General features: G+C 42.6%; 1 protein-coding gene across 3 annotated transcripts in view; it reads left to right on the top strand.

Annotated features, from left to right (window-relative positions):
- Positions 1-17,630, top strand: part of LOC116257364 (DExH-box ATP-dependent RNA helicase DExH14) — a 122,353-nt gene that overhangs the window by 45,899 nt on the left and 58,824 nt on the right. For all 3 annotated transcript variants that reach the window (XR_004173362.2, XM_031634010.2, XM_031634007.2), the window contains exons 34-35: positions 547-635; positions 929-1,019. Coding sequence is in view for 2 of the 3 variants with exons in the window: in XM_031634010.2 (XP_031489870.1) it covers positions 547-635; positions 929-1,019 (180 nt within the window). In the remaining variant the exon portion in view is untranslated. The remainder of the gene's footprint in view (positions 1-546; positions 636-928; positions 1,020-17,630) is intronic.

Here is a 17,630-nt window from a genome sequence, read left to right as displayed (position 1 = left end):
AAAGAAGAGGCCAGAGATAACTCCATGCACATGGTGCATTTGAAATAATTCTGATGACTGAACATGGAAAGTAGTTGATGCTTGAGGGGCAAAGTCCTTTTGTAATTGTAGGAACATATCACTTACACTATTATTTAGTGGGTTTGGTATATTTCACAGAGTTGAGATTCAAAAGCAGGTGGCATATGCTTGGTGAAAACTTCAATAAGTGACAAAGCATTGAAGGTTTCCTTGTTACATTCATAGAGGGGAACCAGGATTGCATTCTTGTCCTGTGGCTTGAAGAAGATGATCCCAGCTGCGTCGATCGTAGCATAAAAGTAGGCCACAAACATCTTATATACATTCTGTTTGACAATAGACCACCTACTGTACAATAGTCTGAATCAAGCTTTTCTTTTGAACTGTTACTAAGGAATCATTTCATATTGTGCTGTATGTAGACTAAGTTGATTGAAATGGCTTTAATCTCAATTATCGATCACATTTCATCATGCTTGTGTTATGATAAGGTCCTGCAAGTATTTTTCTTTTTTGTTCTATCAGGTAATTGTCTCAAGAATGAGATACATATCCTCACAAACAGAGCGTGCTGTAAGATTTGTAGGGCTTTCTACTGCATTAGCCAATGCACGGTATGTATGAAAGAAGTAAGATCTTTTCAAGAATGCCAAGATATAGTTTATGTTTATTACTGAAATCAATATTTTTTGGTCTCCATGCTAATCTGTGGTGATTCTGATATGAACAAAAACCACTTTCTTTGTCATATCTATCTTCTGTTGCTTTTGAGTGTTTTGTGGTATAGCATCTCCGTAAATCTTCCCTTCTCTCTCTTGCATAGGAGGTATGTAATGCAATGAAAATGTGACTATATGGTCTTATAAGGTATTTAAGTGCTAGTCCTTACAGTAATCTGTTTCTCCAGTGATCTGGCAGATTGGCTTGGCGTTAGTGATATGGGGCTGTTTAATTTCAAGCCTAGTGTCAGGCCTGTGCCTCTTGAAGTTCACATTCAGGTAAGAGTTACAATTTCCTGTTCTTATTCTTGGTCTCTTCTGATGTTTTCAATAATTAAGGGAAAATATTACTTCCTTTCGGGTGTATGTTTGACCATTCATGTCTTATTGATCATGGAAGGCAAACGTGTAAATCAGACTACTTGTCATTGGTCATCGAGTTGACTCAGTGACTCATCTGGGTTAATCACAAATATGTATAGGGTGCTTCTATTACTGCATGATGAAGTTAAATATATCTAAAAAATACAACTAAATAGTGTCACACCCCGACCTTTTTAACCCTCAAATATATATATATATATATATATGTATATATACATATATATATATATGTATATATACATATATATCCAAAATGACAATGAGGCAAACGTTCCTTTATATAACAAAATCAATTCATACAAGATGATTTCACGTTTATCAATGACACAGAACAAAAACATCAATGTCTAACAAAAACAAGACATCAAAGAGACCAAAACGTGAGGCACTGACACGACTAAAAGCTTAAAATCTCCTCATTAGGATGTGAGCGGAGCCATCTGATCAACCTGCTGCCTCAGGTCCACCAAAACTTGAAAAAGTGAAAAACAGAATGCTTAGCTTACGCATTATGACAACGAACCAGATAAATCTCTAACCCTTTAAGGTAATGGCTTAAATCTGAAATATAACATATAAAGAACATAATCACTATGATATCACTATATGTGCATGCAGTCACATAACTTGTCACGGTAGTCCCTCACATATTCTACAATAGGTAAAGGCTACTCAATAGCCACCTTAAATTCATATACATTCATTTCATTCACATTTGTTTCGTTTACGTTCATTTCATTTACATTCGATTCAGTGAATTGACAATTCCTGTGGGTGCAAACACAAGCGCATGCACACCACAAGCGACCTACATTTTGGAGACAACCCCCGTGGTGGTCCCAAACGATATGGATCCGATGTTGTAGTGGTATAACAATCATCCATGGATGTGTGAATTCCAAGGAAAGTTGCTCAGCTTTCTCTAGGATGCTTAAGTTCACGCTCCAAGCACATCACACAATGATATCCAAGAGCCTTGCACTGCCCGCGCTCTGAGCAGACAAGGTTGGTTCACTTTACGAGTGCACCCATACCTCAAAACGCCTTCATAAAAGGGTTACACATTCAGTGAATACTCTTAGCTAAACATCACACTTTATGGGTACTTCTACCCTTCAAGTTCATTCAATTGAATCACTGCTCAACGGCAATGCAAACAAAAATCTAATGACATCCACATCAGTCAAACATAACAATCACATAATACCAAAAATTAGCTTGAGGCAATAAATACGTTATATCACACATCATTCAACAAAACACAAACATCGGATCCAACGATCTTGAAAATCATACACTCTATATTTGGCCCGAGGCAGGGATTTGCTTAGAATATCACCATACTTGTCGTGCGTCGTCACAAACACCCAAAATCACCTCAAGCTTCGAATCCTATTGCTCAAGGTCTATCTGACGTGCCTGGTGCACCTGCAAAAATTCAAAGCGATAAGTTTTCCATTCATTTCGCTCTAAAATTTAGATAAGAAATAAGACCATTGAGACCTAGGTCACCGTCTGAAGATGGTGCCGAAAGATAGAATCAGCACATAGAGCCTTATAAGTTTTTCTCATCTTTTCGAGGTTATGGCCGATTGCTTTTGTCACACCCCAACCGTTTGACCCTCCACTTTTTTTCTTGGTTAAAACATAAAACGTTGAGGTGCGACGAAACAACGATTCAAAAGGAAAGGTGCTATGCAAATCAAAGATAATCGAACAACTTTTCATTCTATGATAAATTCAGTTCATACAAAATTCACTTCGTATTTCTCAATAATACATATGACAAAAATGCCCCCAAACCACAACATTGATGCCTAACAAAAGCAAGACATCAATAAGACCAAAACATGACGCACCGGCACTACAATAGACCCAAAATTTCTCCAGTAGGGTCTGAGTTGAGCCATCTGATCAACCTGCTGCCTTTGGGTCCACCAAAACCTGAAAAAGTAAACAACAGAAAGCTTAGCCTTCACAATATGGCACAAACCAGATACATCCCTAACCCTCTAAGGTAAGGGCTTAAATCTGATATGCAACATATACGAAAAATATAAGCACCATCACATCATGATAGTAGCTTGAAGTCACATAGGTTGTCATGGTAGCCCCTCACATATACCACATGTAAGGACTACCCAATAACTACATTACAAAATCACGTACTCAGAGACCTCTCAATGTCCACAATTGACACATTTCATAATCACATTCACTTCATGCATATTTGGTTCCTTTACATACACTTTCACATTCTTTTAATTTACATTAGCTTTAGTGAATTGATTGTTCTTGTGGGTGCAAACACAGACACGTGCACACCACGAGCGACCTACAGTCGGGAGATAACCCCCATGGTGGTCTGAAAAAATACAGATCCGTTCACGCTGCAAGGGTAGAGCAATCATCTATGGATGTGTGAATTCCAAGGAGAGTTGTTCAGCCTTCCTTAGGACACCCAGGTTGGGAAGGCGGGAGCCCAATGCTCCAAGCACATCACACAATGGTATCTTGGGGCCTTGCACCACCTGCGCTTCGAGTAGGCGAGACCAGTGGCGAAGGCAGCACATCTCCCAAACACATTTCCATAACCCACTGGCCTCTCATCTATTATTGTTTCTTACTTATCATTACGATAACACATTCACAAAATGACCGACTAGCATATGAAGTTGGTTCACTTCACGAGTACACCCATACCTCCAAACGCCTCTACACGAGGGCTACACATGTAGTTAATATTCTTAGTTAGCCTTCATAACTTTACGGGTACAACTATCCTTTAGAATCATTCAATTGCATCATGCTCACGGCAATGCATACGAAATATATTGCAACATTTACATCAGTGAAACACATCAATCACATCTTTTAAAACTTAGCCAAACCACGAAGAGTAGTTTCGATCCGTGATTGGCTTGTAGCTGTTCTATGCAATTATCATTTTAGGATGCTTTCTAATGCACAATTGGGTTGAGGAGATACTTGACTCGATACCCCACCTGTCCTAAGCAGTTATAATCAATGTTGTAAAAAGTGTATCGTAAGCCGTATCGGTCTGGTTTTAAGATACGCTATATCATAAAATATCATAACGTATCGTAACCGTATTGTATTTTTTTTTTAAATAATAATAATAAAAAAAATCTGAAATAATAATAAAAAATCAATAAAAATTACCGTATCGTAACCTTTTTGTACGTATCGTAACTGTATCGTAGCCGTATCATAACCGTATCGTAGCCGTATCGTAACCGTATCATACGATACGGTGCCTGTATCGTAACTATATGATACATGTAGTGTATCGTATCGCATTTTTGAAACGCGACGATATGTATCGTACGATACGACTCTGTATCGTACGATATATACAACACTGGTTATAATTGCTAGCATGCACATGCGATTGCGTAGTAATTTTTAAAAACAAAACCAATCTCATAACAATTAAATCAGATGCATACATTCATCCAATCATAACACAAACATAGGATCCAATAATCCTGAAGGGCACACATTCAAAAGTTGGCTCCAAGCAGGGATTTGCCTCGAATGCCGCCATACCTGTCGCATGTCGCCAAAAAATATCCAAAATGCTCGAGTTTCAAATTTTGTCGCTCAAGGTCTACTCGACGTGCCCGGTTTACATGCAAACAAAGTTAAACGATAAGATTTCTTCTCGTTGCGCTTTACAATCTATACAAGTTGAAATAGAATGATTGAGGCGTAGGTCATGGCCTCAAGAGGGTGCTGATAGGTAGTATCGGCCTACAAAGCTCTCCGATAGGTCTCTTCCCAGCTCGAGGTTGTGAGTAAATGATTTAAGCTCCGAGCTTTCGATTCGACAAATCACTAATAAGTTCCTCACTTGCTTTCTTAGTTGAGGTGTCTTCCCCGCAATTACACCCAACTTACATACTCTTTCCCAACCAACAACGCAATACGCACGTCGACAATAGCATGCACCACGTGTTCGCAACAACGGTTATAAACCTTCTCAACATCATCAAAATCTCTATCATGCTTCCTAACCGCTTCGAATATTAACCCATCATGCTAGAACGATAATTATAGACATGGATCATCGTCCCTCCAAAATAGTCTTAGACCTTCCTCAAAATAGCAACGTCGCTAAGAAGCATTCTAAATCATCCAATCTTGAGTCTAGCGTGCTCAAATAATAATTATACATGCACTAACAGAAAATCTTAGATAAATTAGGCTCGATTAGACCTCCCTCACCCCACTCTTAGAGTCCAAACTGCTGTAGTGCTCCCGGAAGCTGCCTCAAATGCTCTCGATTGATCCCCAAATGGCTAAAATTATATATTGTTGTCGCCTCCAACGCCTTCTATTCACTGTTATGAGGGAAAGACGCATCCCCAAGCTGCAATTCCAATCCAACAGCCACAAAAAGAGTGGGAATAAGCGAAAGGGAATTCAAAAAAGAGGTTTCCAATCCAACAGCCACAAAAAGAGTGGGAATAAGCGAAAGGGAGTTCAAAATAGGGGTCTGCCATTACTCAGCAAAGTGAAACTGAAGGAGATTGAAGATGAGAGGGAACACACGAGAGAATGGGAGTGAGAGAGGGACAACACACGGATGGGGGGGATGATGGTGGACAGTCAGAGAGAGGGGAAACAAGGGGTTCTGGCGAGGGAGAAAGGGCAAGTGCGAGAGTGAGAGAGAGAGAGTGCAGAGAGAGAGAGAGTCTCAGTTGAGGAGAGGAAAAAAATGGTGAGAGTGAGACTGGCTGTAGGAAGGGTGTGAGCAGAGAGACGATGAGAGAAGGGGCTGCACGTGAAAATGGCTCGCAGTAGAGTGAGAGAGAGAGAGAGAGAATGAGAGTGCAAACAGAGGGACGAGAGCGTTGCGAAGGAGGGAGACAGTGCGGGTGAGAGCTGGCTGGAGAGAATGCAGAGAGAGATGTGAGCAGAGAGACGAGAGTGTAGCGAGGGAGGGAGACCGTGCGGGAGAAGGAGTGAGAGCTTGCGGGACTGAGAGAGGGATTCAACAGAGAAGAGACGGGATAGAGGTGAGACGACAGAGAACAGGGAGGGAGAGAAGGACAACGATAGAGGGTGAGAAAGAAGAAGAAAACAGAAGAGGTAGAGAGGGATCAAGACCACTCACTTCAACACCGCCGTCGCCCTTCACCTCCGCCGCTGCTGCAATTTCTTCCGCCTCCTCTGCGCTGCGGTTGAAATAGTGGAAGAGACGAAGAGGAAGAGCCAGTGTCAGGCTCCTCTTCATGTGATGGATTTCACTTTTCAGGTATGGGTCTGGATCCTGATCCAATCCAAGCTGCAAAGACTAAGACGTTACAGTTTTAAACTCCAACACCTCGATTCAACCTATCAGTGGTATCTTTCTCAACTTGCTTTCTTAGTTGAGGCGTCATTCTAGCAATGGTGCTTCCCCATTTGTCAATTTGATGACGACATTAGCTCACTAGTAAGGGCGTAAATTAACTGAATCAACATTGATGAATTTAAGAGAGCTAAACTTTGATTAACCTCGAAAGAATCCCTAACTCCTCTTTATATAGACTAGAGGAGAGGGATAAGTTACAAGAAAGTCATTAAAAAGAAACATTATTACACAAGTGCCCTCTCAAGCCTAATACTGAGTATAAACACGTCTTAACACTCCCCCTCAAGTTGGAGCGTATATGTCAAACAAGCTCAACTTGGAACAACAACTTTGGAATGGTCCTCTTGCAAGAGCTTTAGTAAAAATATCAGCAGTTTGCCCTGTAGTTGAAATATGGGAGGTACTTACAAACCCCTTTTGAATCATGTCTCTGGTATAGTGACAATCTACTTCAACATGCTTGGTTCTCTCATGGAAAGCAGGATTATTAGCAATAAACAGAGCAGCTTTGTTATCACCTAACAATTGCATAGGAAGAGGCACTTCCACAGTAAGATCCAACATCAGAGATCTAACCCACATAACTTCAGCAGTAGCCTGAGCCATAGCTCTATACTCAGATTCTGCACTTGATCTGGCAACCACTGTCTGCTTCTTACTCTTCCATGTGACCAAGTTGGATCCAATAAACACACAAAACCCAGTAGTGGATTTTCTGTCAAGGTGACATCCCGCATAATCAGCATCAACATACACAGATATAGTGAGAGATGTACCATTTTGAAAGAAGAGTCCCATTCCTGGTGAATTTTTTAGATACCTGAGAATCATCATGGCAGCATCCCAATGGACTTTCTTGGGCTTATCCATAAATTGACTCACTCTGCTGACAGCATAGGCAATATCAGGTCGAGTAACAGTGATATATAGGAGCTTCCCAACAATCCCTCTATATTGTCTAGCATCAACATCTTCAGTATCATCATCATACAAGCGAGTATTGATGTCCATGGGTGTAGAGGCAGGTCGACATCCTAGCATACCTGTCTCTTGCAAAACATCAGTAACGTATTTCCTTTGGCACATGATAAGACCCTTCTGATTTCTGGCAAACTCAATACTTAGGAAATAGCGTAGCTCACCAAGATCCTTGGTGACAAAGTGTCGTCCAAGGACGCCCTTGATGTTGGAAATCCCCTGAATATCATCCCCTGTAACAATGATATCATCAACATAGACAAGAACTATCACTGTACCTGTAGAAGTTTTCTTGACAAAAAGGGAATGATCAGCCGAAGAACGTCGAAAGCCCTCATTCTCAATATTCTCTGATAATTTTTGGAACCAAGCTCGAGGACTTTGTTTCAGACCATAAATTGCCTTTCTCAATCTGCACACTTTCTGACGCTCCCCCTCAGCAACAAACCCTGGTGGTTGCTGCATATACACTTCTTCATGTAGGTCACCATACAGAAAGGCATTTTTGACATCAAGCTGTGATAGAGACCAATTCTTGCTGACGGCAACAGCGAGAAGAACCCGTAAAGAAGCATGTCGTGCCACAGGAGAGAAGGTATCATAATAATCAACCCCATAAGTCTGAGTATAGCCTTTAGCAACCAGGCGAGCCTTATATCTCTCAATGCTGCCATCTGCTCTGTATTTAACAGTAAATACCCATCGACAACCAACAATAGCTGCATCAGATGAAGGAGTAACTAGTGTCCAGGTGCCTCTAGACTGAAGGGCATCCATCTCTTCTTGCATAGCTGCGGCCCATTTGGGATCAGAAAGAGCGTCCATGGGAGTCTGTGGAAGAGCTACAGCCGACAGTCCCTTGACAAACTGTCGGTAAGTAGGAGTGAGTCTAGCCATGGATAAATGACCAGAGAGAGGATGCAAAGTGCAACTGCGTTTGCCTTTCCTTTGAGCAATGGGCATATCAAGTTCATTAATATGAGGACCAGGAGCATGCTCTGGAGAGTCCCCTTTGTCATCATCACATAAAGAATGGTCAGCAGGATTTGTGTGTTCATGAAGTACCTTGGGCATGCTGGGCGAAGGCACAAGAGCACAGGGGGCAGGTTGAACAGGTTTAGTGCGACGTTGGTAGATAGCCCCAAAACGCGAAGCAACGGGTTGTGGATAACTCATGAGAGGTAAAGGAAGGTGGACTTCATCACTAAATTCAGGCACCCTTAATTGAGTTCCATTTGGAGAGAAATAAGAGGTGGACTCAAAAAATGTAACATCAGCACTCACATAATATCGACGAGTAGAAGGATCATAACAACGATATCCCTTTTGAGTGCGGGAATAACCAACAAAGATCGTTTTGATAGCCCGAGGGGATAACTTATCTCTCCCAGGACCAAGCAACTGAACAAAGGCAACACATCCAAAAATACGAGGTGCAACAGAAAACAATTCTCTGTCAGGAAAAAGAACAGAGAAAGGAATAAGATCTCCCAACACAGATGACGGCATGCGATTAATAAGATAGCATGCTGTAAGAACAACATCTCCCCAATAAGAATGGGGAACATGGCTGTGTATGATAATGGTTCTGGCGACATCAAGAATATGGCGGTGTTTTCGTTCAGCAACCCCGTTTTGTTGAGAGGTATAGGCACAAGAAGTTTGGTGAATCATACCCTTATCCCTGAAAAATTGTTCTAAAGAGGAAGCACAGAACTCAAGAGCATTGTCAGAGCGCACAATCTTGACACAAGTATCAAACTGAGTCAGAATTTCATTGATAAAATTTTTGATTACATGACCCGCTTCAGATTTGTGTTTCATAAGAAAAACCCAACTAACACGACTGTAATCATCAACAGCAACAAGATAATACTGATGACCCTGAAGGTCAGGAGTACGACTCGGGCCCCAAACATCAAAATGAAGTAACTCAAACACAGAGTGGCTACTTCTACTGGACCGCGGAGGAAAGGATGACCGATGGTGTTTGCCTAACTGACAAGACTCACATTGAAAAGACGACTTATGATACAGCTGAGGGAGAACATGCAGCAGTTTCTGAAACGGGAGATGTCCAAAACGTAAATGCCAAGTATAAGCCGAGGATGAGGACGACCCCGACGAGGTAGATCCAGCAAAGGGAAAGGAATGCACTAGCCTGTAGAGACCTCCCTGTTCACGGCCACTGCCAATCACCCTGCCCGTCAGTATATCCTGAAACACAAGAGAGGAAGAGTCAAATATAGCACGACAATTTAATTCTCTGGTAATCTGACTGATAGAAAGTAGGCTATGGGGGAATTCTGGTGCATGAAGAACGTGCTGCAGCGGCAATGATGAAGTAAGTTGGACCTCTCCATGTCCAACAACTGGTGAATATTTTCCATCTGCTAGAATAACCGAACGACCCGGTGGAGTAGGGACGTAAGAGGTGAATTGCGTCTTATCCCCACAGAGATGTGTCGATGCACCAGAATCAATAAGCCAATCTGTAGTGTCAGGAGCAGAGCAGACTGTACAGGCAGAATACATACCAGATGAAGAAGCACTCGCAGCGGTAGGAACAGTAGAAGTGGTCGGACCAGGGGCTTGATGGGCGCTGTCGCCAATCAAGTGCCTCAACTGAGAGAGAATGTCATCTACATGCAGCTCACTGGAGGAGGCAGTGTGCTGAGGCTTAGGCTGCTCAGGAGAATCAGTAGATACAGTCTGATTTGCAAAAGCGGGACGGCCATGTTTCTGCCAACACTTATCCACAGTATGACCAATGCGGTGACAAAACTGACATACAGGGCGCGAAGGGGTATTGCCACGGCCACGGCCCCCTCGTCCTCTGGCAAAAAAGGGTCCACCTCTGCCACGAGTAGCAAGCATAGCAGAAGTGGTATCAGGAACAGTCGATGCAGAGATCGGAATTCTGCTGAGCCTACTGTAAGCCTCATCAATAGGAGGAATCGAGGGACTAGTAAGCATTTAGTTCTTTGCGGATTCATAAACAGAGTCTAAACCAGAAAGAAAGACCCCTACCATAAGCATATCTCTGTATGCCTTTTGTTGTTCACACTTGCATGCGGGAAAGTAGCTATTCAGTCTCTCAAACATGGATTTGAGACTAGAATAATAAGTGTGAAGAGGTCGGCCATCTTGTCGCATCTGATGAATATCATGATGAAGCTGCATAATGCGCGTTTCATTTCTCGCCTGTGAATACGTGGCAGCAAGGGAATCCCACATATCCTTTGCACTGTCCTTGTGCAAGACTTCATTTGCAATTTCTTGAGAGAGAGTACCAACAATCCATGCCATAACCAACAAATTATCTTTAAACCAAGTAGTATATTTTCCTACCTTCTGTACGGGCTCGGGCTCCAATATGAGATGTTCCTTCTCATGAGCGATCAAGGTTCTTTTTACTTGCATGGCCCACATCTCGTAATTACCCCCATCCATTTTGGTGATAATGCTGGAAAATGGGGAACTCTTCATCTCTCCCGACGATACAAAGGAAGAGGGATTAGCGCCACTGCTAATTTCAGACATCTTTCAACACAAGGAGGAAACCGAGCCACGGAATAGGAAGTGCAGGCAAAAAGAATACAATCACATATCGAAAGACAACATGCTGATCATGAAGCAATATGCAGTTAACGCATGTAGCAATCCAGAAGTCGGATCGGCGGGAAGAGGCAACAGCAGAGCTGAACGAAGAGAGATACCAGAGACGGCGCTGAGAAGAAAATCAGCGTGCAGAGCAGCGGCGGAGCAGTAGCAGCGGAAAGACGCTGAGAGGAAAATCAGCGTTGAGGCGGCGGCGAAGATGACAGGCGAAGCAGCAACGGGCGCAGGCGTTCAGTCTGCTGGGCGGAGCAACGGCAAAGTGCACACGCGGCGGCGGCGCAGGCGGACGGGCGCAGGAGGACAATGGGTAGGGCGACAAGGGGCAGCAGGGCTGGGTCGGGCGGCAATGGACAGGGCGGGGTCGGGCGACAATGGACAGGGCGGCAATGGGCAGGGCTGGGTCGGGCGGCGGCAGCTGACGCCGATCAGGCAGCGGCCGGCGCCGCTCAGTCGGCGACAACTCGCTGAGGAGGAGACGGCTGGTGCTCTGATACCATGATGAATTTAAGAGAGCTAAACTTTGATTAACCTCGAAAGAATCCCTAACTCCTCTTTATATAGACTAGAGGAGAGGGATAAGTTACAAGAAAGTCATTAAAAAGAAACATTATTACACAAGTGCCCTCTCAAGCCTAATACTGAGTATAAACACGTCTTAACAAACATGAATTGGCATTTTCATCTTGCCTTCGCGTATTTCCAAACCCTAATAGTTTATGTTGCAAAAGATGGAGAAAAGAGAGGGAACACAAGAGAAGAGAACGAGAGGGAGAGAGAGAGTGAGAACAAACAAAACGTACTTTCATTGCTAACCCTAATCTCTTATTTGAAGAGAGAATAGGGGTCGGCTAGTGTCTTTACACAAGAGAGACACAAAAAGATATAAATGACTCAAGAAGACTCTAACTTTTAAATAATCAGAAAACTACCACACTTAAATATAAACTTCTTAATTTCAACACTCCCCCTCAAGCCGGAGCATAGATATCAATCATGCTCAGCTTGTTACAACATCTAGAGAAATCACCAATAGGAGGAGCCTTAGTAAACATATCTGCCGCCTGATCTTCAGAAGCCCTTGTATAAGATCCCGAATATAATGACAATCGACCTCTATGTGTTTTGTTCTCTCATGAAATACTGGATTATTTGCAATGTAAGTGGCAGCCTTGTTATCACAGTACATTCTCATAGGAAGAGGAACTTCAATACTCATATTTGTTAGCATAGACTTAACCCAAGTCATCTCAGTAGCCGTTTGAGCCATTGCTCTATATTCAGATTCTGCAGTTGATCTCGAAACTACATTCTGTTTCTTGCTTCTCCATGATATTAGGTTGCCCCCAACAAAGATACAGAAGCCTGTGGTGTATTTTCTATCATCAATAGACCCTTCATAGTCAGCGTCACTGTAAGCAACAATTTCTAGAGATTCACCTTTCTTGAAAAAAAGGCCCCTGCCAGAGATGACTTTAGATATTTCAAAACCATCAATGCAGCATTCCAATGGACTTTTCTAGGTTTTTCCATAAACTGACTTAGTTTCCCAACAACAAAGCTAATATCTGGTCTAGTCACAGTGACATACAGAAGCTTGCCAATAAGAGACCTGTAAGATCGTGAATCTACTAGCTCCGATTGATCATCATGAAGATGAAGACGTGGATTCATCGAAAGATTAGCCGGCTTGGCTCCTAACATCCCTGTATCCTGCAGTAGGTCAAGTACATATTTCCTCTGAGACAACACTACACCTTCTTGGTTATGAGCAACCTCAATCCCAAGAAAATATCGCAAGTGACCAAGATCTTTCGTGACAAAGTGCTTCTGAAGGAAAGTCTTTGTGATCGAAATTTCTTGATCACAATCACCTGTCAGGATAGTGTCATCAACATAAACTACCATAACAACTATACATTTGGAGGTCTTCTTGATGAATAGAGAATGGTCCAAAGGAGATCTTTCAAATCCACTTTGTGAAACGACCTCAGATAATTTGTGAAACTATGCTCTAGGACTTTGTTTAAGTCCATAAATTGCCTTATTCAAATGACACACTTTTCTATATTCCCCCTGTCGCTCGAACCCTGGGGGCTGCTGCATATATACAGTCTCTTGAAGATCACCATAGAGAAAGACATTCTTTACATCCAGCTGATACATAGGCCAATTGGAGTATTCCGCAACAGAGATAATGAGCCGAATAGTACCTAACCTGGCCACAGGAGAGAAAGTCTCAAAGAAGTCAACTCCATACGTCTGGGTATAACCCTTAGCCACTAATCGAGCCTTATATCTCTCTACAGATCCATCTGAATGGTACTTGACTGTAAAGACCCATTTAGAGCCAACAATATCACAATTTGAAGGAGGATCAACCAATTCCCAACACGTTGTAAGAGAGCATCCATCTCATCTTGCATGGCTTTTCGCCATTTACAGTCTAGTAGTGCTTGTTGATGACTAGTTGGAACAGTATGAACTGTCATAGCGTGAAGAAACTGCTGTAAATTGTCATCAAGGTGGTCAGTGGAAACAAATTGTGAGATTGGATGCATAGTACACTTTCTCTTGCCTTTGCGTAGGGCTATAGGCAAGTCTTGAGAATGATCAATGTCAGGTATACTTACTTCAATGGTGCTCACATCCTGAGAAGATTCTGATGGTCGACCATGAGAGGGATCCTGCCGACGCGTGTATACCAATGGAGGGTCCTGGAACCTATTCATTGTTGGAGTAGGAGAGGGAAAAGACTGCAACGGGACTGGAGGGATAGGTAGAGGAATAAAACATGGCATCTCAGATGACACAAAAGTAGGACTGAGACTCAAAGAAAGTGACATCCGCACTGACATACTCTTTGTGAGTTACCGGATCAAAACACTTGTACTTTTTTTGGTTTCGAGGATAGCCAATGAAAACACACTTAATGGCTTGAGCAGCAAGTTTATCACGTTTGGGACCAAGAATATGAACAAAACAAGTACAACCAAATACTTTAGGTGCAACAAGAAATAAGTTTCGATTGGGATAAACAAGTTTAATCGGTACTTTGTTGTCAATGGAGGATGATGGTAAACGATTTGTTAGGTAACAAGCCATGAGTATGACATCACCCCATAAGTATGCAGGTACATGATTATGAAGCATTAGGGTACGAACAACAGTTAGAAGTTGTCTATGTTTTCTTTCAGCAACTCCATTCTGTTGTGAGGTGTGGGGACATGTAAATTGGGGAGAGATACCATTTTCAGCATAAAAGGTCATTAAGATAGAGGATTTGAACTCAAGAGCATTATCAGTGGGAATACACTTAACCAGAGAACCAAACTGAGTTTTTATTTCAATAATCAAGTTTTTGAGGATAGGTACTACTTCAGACCTTTCTTTCAAAAGAAATACCCAACTAACTCGAGAGTAATCATCAACAACAACCAGAAAATACCTAAACTTAGATCGGCTAGCAACCCTGCTAGGACCCCACACATCAACATGAAGAAGATCAAACAACCCTTGACTTGATGGACTAAGACTCGAAGGAAAACTACTACGAGTATGCTTGCCAAGTTGACAGGCCTCACATTGAAATGACTCTGGGACTGAAATGTGAGGTAGGATGGAACGAAGCTTGGACCTTGAAGGATGGCCAAGTCTAAGATGCCACTGAAAGGGTGTAGAATCTGATGTAGAAGAGGTAGCAGTAAGGCCCATAGGGACTGACAGGATGTAGACGCCCCCTTTTTCATAGCCACCACCAATAGTCTTCCCAGTTTGTAAGTCCTGAAATGAGCATGCACTAGGGTCAAAAATAATGCGACAGTGTAAATCAATAGTCATCTGTTTAACAAAGAGCAAATTGGAAGGAAACTCAGGAGCGTATAAGACATGTGGAATGGTCATAGACTGAGAAAGCTTCACATCTCCATAACCCAATATAGGTGTCATTCTGCCATCTGCAATTTTAACATGACGTGGTTGAGAGAATCTATGCAGCACAGTGAACAAACCAGGTCTACTGCAGAAATGTGTCGATGCTCCCGAGTCAATAATCCAAGAGATACTTGAATCAGGCGTGGATGTACCCGTAGAGAGAGCTCGATCAATCAAAACAGTGGAAGTTGAAGCCTGTGAGACTCTGTGTGCCAAAAACTGCTCATACTCAGATCTGTCAATGCTAACTGTGACTGTAGATCCAAAAAAGGAGGGATTCCCAGTTCCTTTATAATCATTCCCACCATCTGGTTTGCTAATCTCAGCCATATTAAACACAGCAGGGAGCACCAAAACAATTTTGCAGCAGTTTGAACACACAAAAGAACATCCAACTTATAATTAATCAGTCAGGTAAGGGGCTGATCAACAACACAGAACTCAACAACATCACTCGCAGTCGCAGCACCACTGTCACACGTCAAGGGGCTGATCGGCAAAGTAGAAATTGACAATATCACGCGCAGCACCACTGCCACATGCCACTAATGTCACAATGATGATTATGCCAACATCTTCTAACGACAGCCAGCAAAAAAAAGGTATTTTCAGACAACTTCAGACCTTCCAACGTGACCTCAAACTTCAACGACATCAGAAAACAGTGTTGTGCATCATTCCACGACTTCTACAAAAACAATCAGAATTGCCTGCACGACATTGGTTTCCTCCACACGAATTCAAGAATGCATCGACTTAAGGTTTTAAGAAACCCTAACTTGAGCAAACAAATCTGCCCAAGATGTGAGCAGACTTGCTCACAGAAGTCTGCCCTAGAAAATCAGACGTGAGAGAGTAGGAAGGAAGTACCAATAGATTGTGTAGGTCCCCAAATGTTCATGTTACAGCCGACAGTCTTGAGAGAGAAATGTCCTTAAGACATTAACCAATGTAGACTCCCTCTGTCACACCCCAACCTTTTGACCCTCAAACACATTTTTTTTTCTAACATAAAGCATTGAAGTGTGACGACACAACATTTCAAAAAGGGAGCTATGTCATTCCAAACAATGGGACAACTCTCATTTATATAACAATTTCAATTCATACAAAGTCACATCTAAGTGTATGACAAAAATGCCTCAAACCACAACTTTGATGCCTAACAAAAATAAGACATCAAAGAGACCAAACCATGATGCGCCGGCACTATCGAAGACCCAAAACCTCCCCAGTAGGATGTGAGTGAAGCCATCTGATCAACCTGCTGTCCTGGGACCGCCAAAACCTGAAAAAGAAACAACTAAATGCTTAGCCTTCGCAGTATGGCAACAAGCCAGGAAAAATCCCAAACCCTCTTAAGTAGGGCTCAAGTCTGAGAACAATCATACAAACAATCTATCGTCATGTCGTGTCAGGGCATAGGCACATCATTTGCCAAGAAAACCCCCAGCATAGACCACGACATGAAAAGGCCACACAAGGGCCACAGTAACACAATCTCAATCACATGCAAGGCATGCTTAAACATTTCATTTCATTCATATCATTCACATGCCCATCAGTCACATACATTCATTCACACACATTTCAATCACATACTTTCATTTTCATCTGCTTTAGTGAATTGACAGTTCCTGTGGGTGCAAACACAGGCACGTGCACACCATGGGCGGTCCATAGCCGAGAGACAACCCCCGTGGTGGCCCATAACGGTATGAATCCATTCATCCGCTGCAGCGGTAGAGCACTCATCCATGGATGTGTGAATTCCAAGGAGAGATACTTAGCCTTCCCTAGGACACCTAGGTTGGGAAGGCGAGAGCCCAACGCTCCAAGCACAACACACAACAGTACCTTGGGGCCTTGCACCGCCTGCGCTCCGAACAGGAGAGACCAGTGACGAAAACGGGACGTCTCCCAACACATAGCCACATCCCACTGGCCTCTCATCTCTTAATCATTCATTATTATCATTAGATTAACACATTTACAAACTGACTGGCTAGCTCATGAGGTTGGTACACTTCACGAGTGCACCCATACCTCAAATTGCCTCCACACGAGGTCTGCACATAACACTAGCAGTCATACCTAGCCGTCATACAATATGGGTACAACTACCCTCCAATTCAATCATTTGCATCATTGCTCGCAGCAATGTGTATGCAACAGAACAAAACATTCACACCATTCATCATATCAATCACATCTTCAAAAACTTAGCTAAACCACATAGAGTAGTCTCGATCTGTGATTGGCTCGTAGCTGTCCTATGCAGTTATCATTCTAGGATGCTTTCTAATGCACAATTGGGGTCGAGGAGACACTCGACTCGATACCCCACCTCATCTGTCCTAAACAGTTATCAATTTTAGTATGCACATGCAAATGTGTAACAGTTTTCAAAACATGCTTCTCATAGCCTTTCAAAACAAATCATATCATATATCAAACAATTTGCATGCATACACACATTCATTCACAAAACAATCCATCAATCACATCACAATCTTAGGGTCCCACGATCCTAGGAACACACATTCACACAATTGCCCAGGTAGGGATTTGCCTGGAATGCCGCCATACCTGTCGCG

The sequence above is a fragment of the Nymphaea colorata genome, chromosome 7 (genome assembly GCF_008831285.2).
Source record: "Nymphaea colorata isolate Beijing-Zhang1983 chromosome 7, ASM883128v2, whole genome shotgun sequence".
NCBI classification, from domain to species: domain Eukaryota; kingdom Viridiplantae; phylum Streptophyta; class Magnoliopsida; order Nymphaeales; family Nymphaeaceae; genus Nymphaea; species Nymphaea colorata.
Note: the sequence above shows the minus strand (reverse complement) of the source record. Positions and strands in the feature narration are given on the sequence as shown.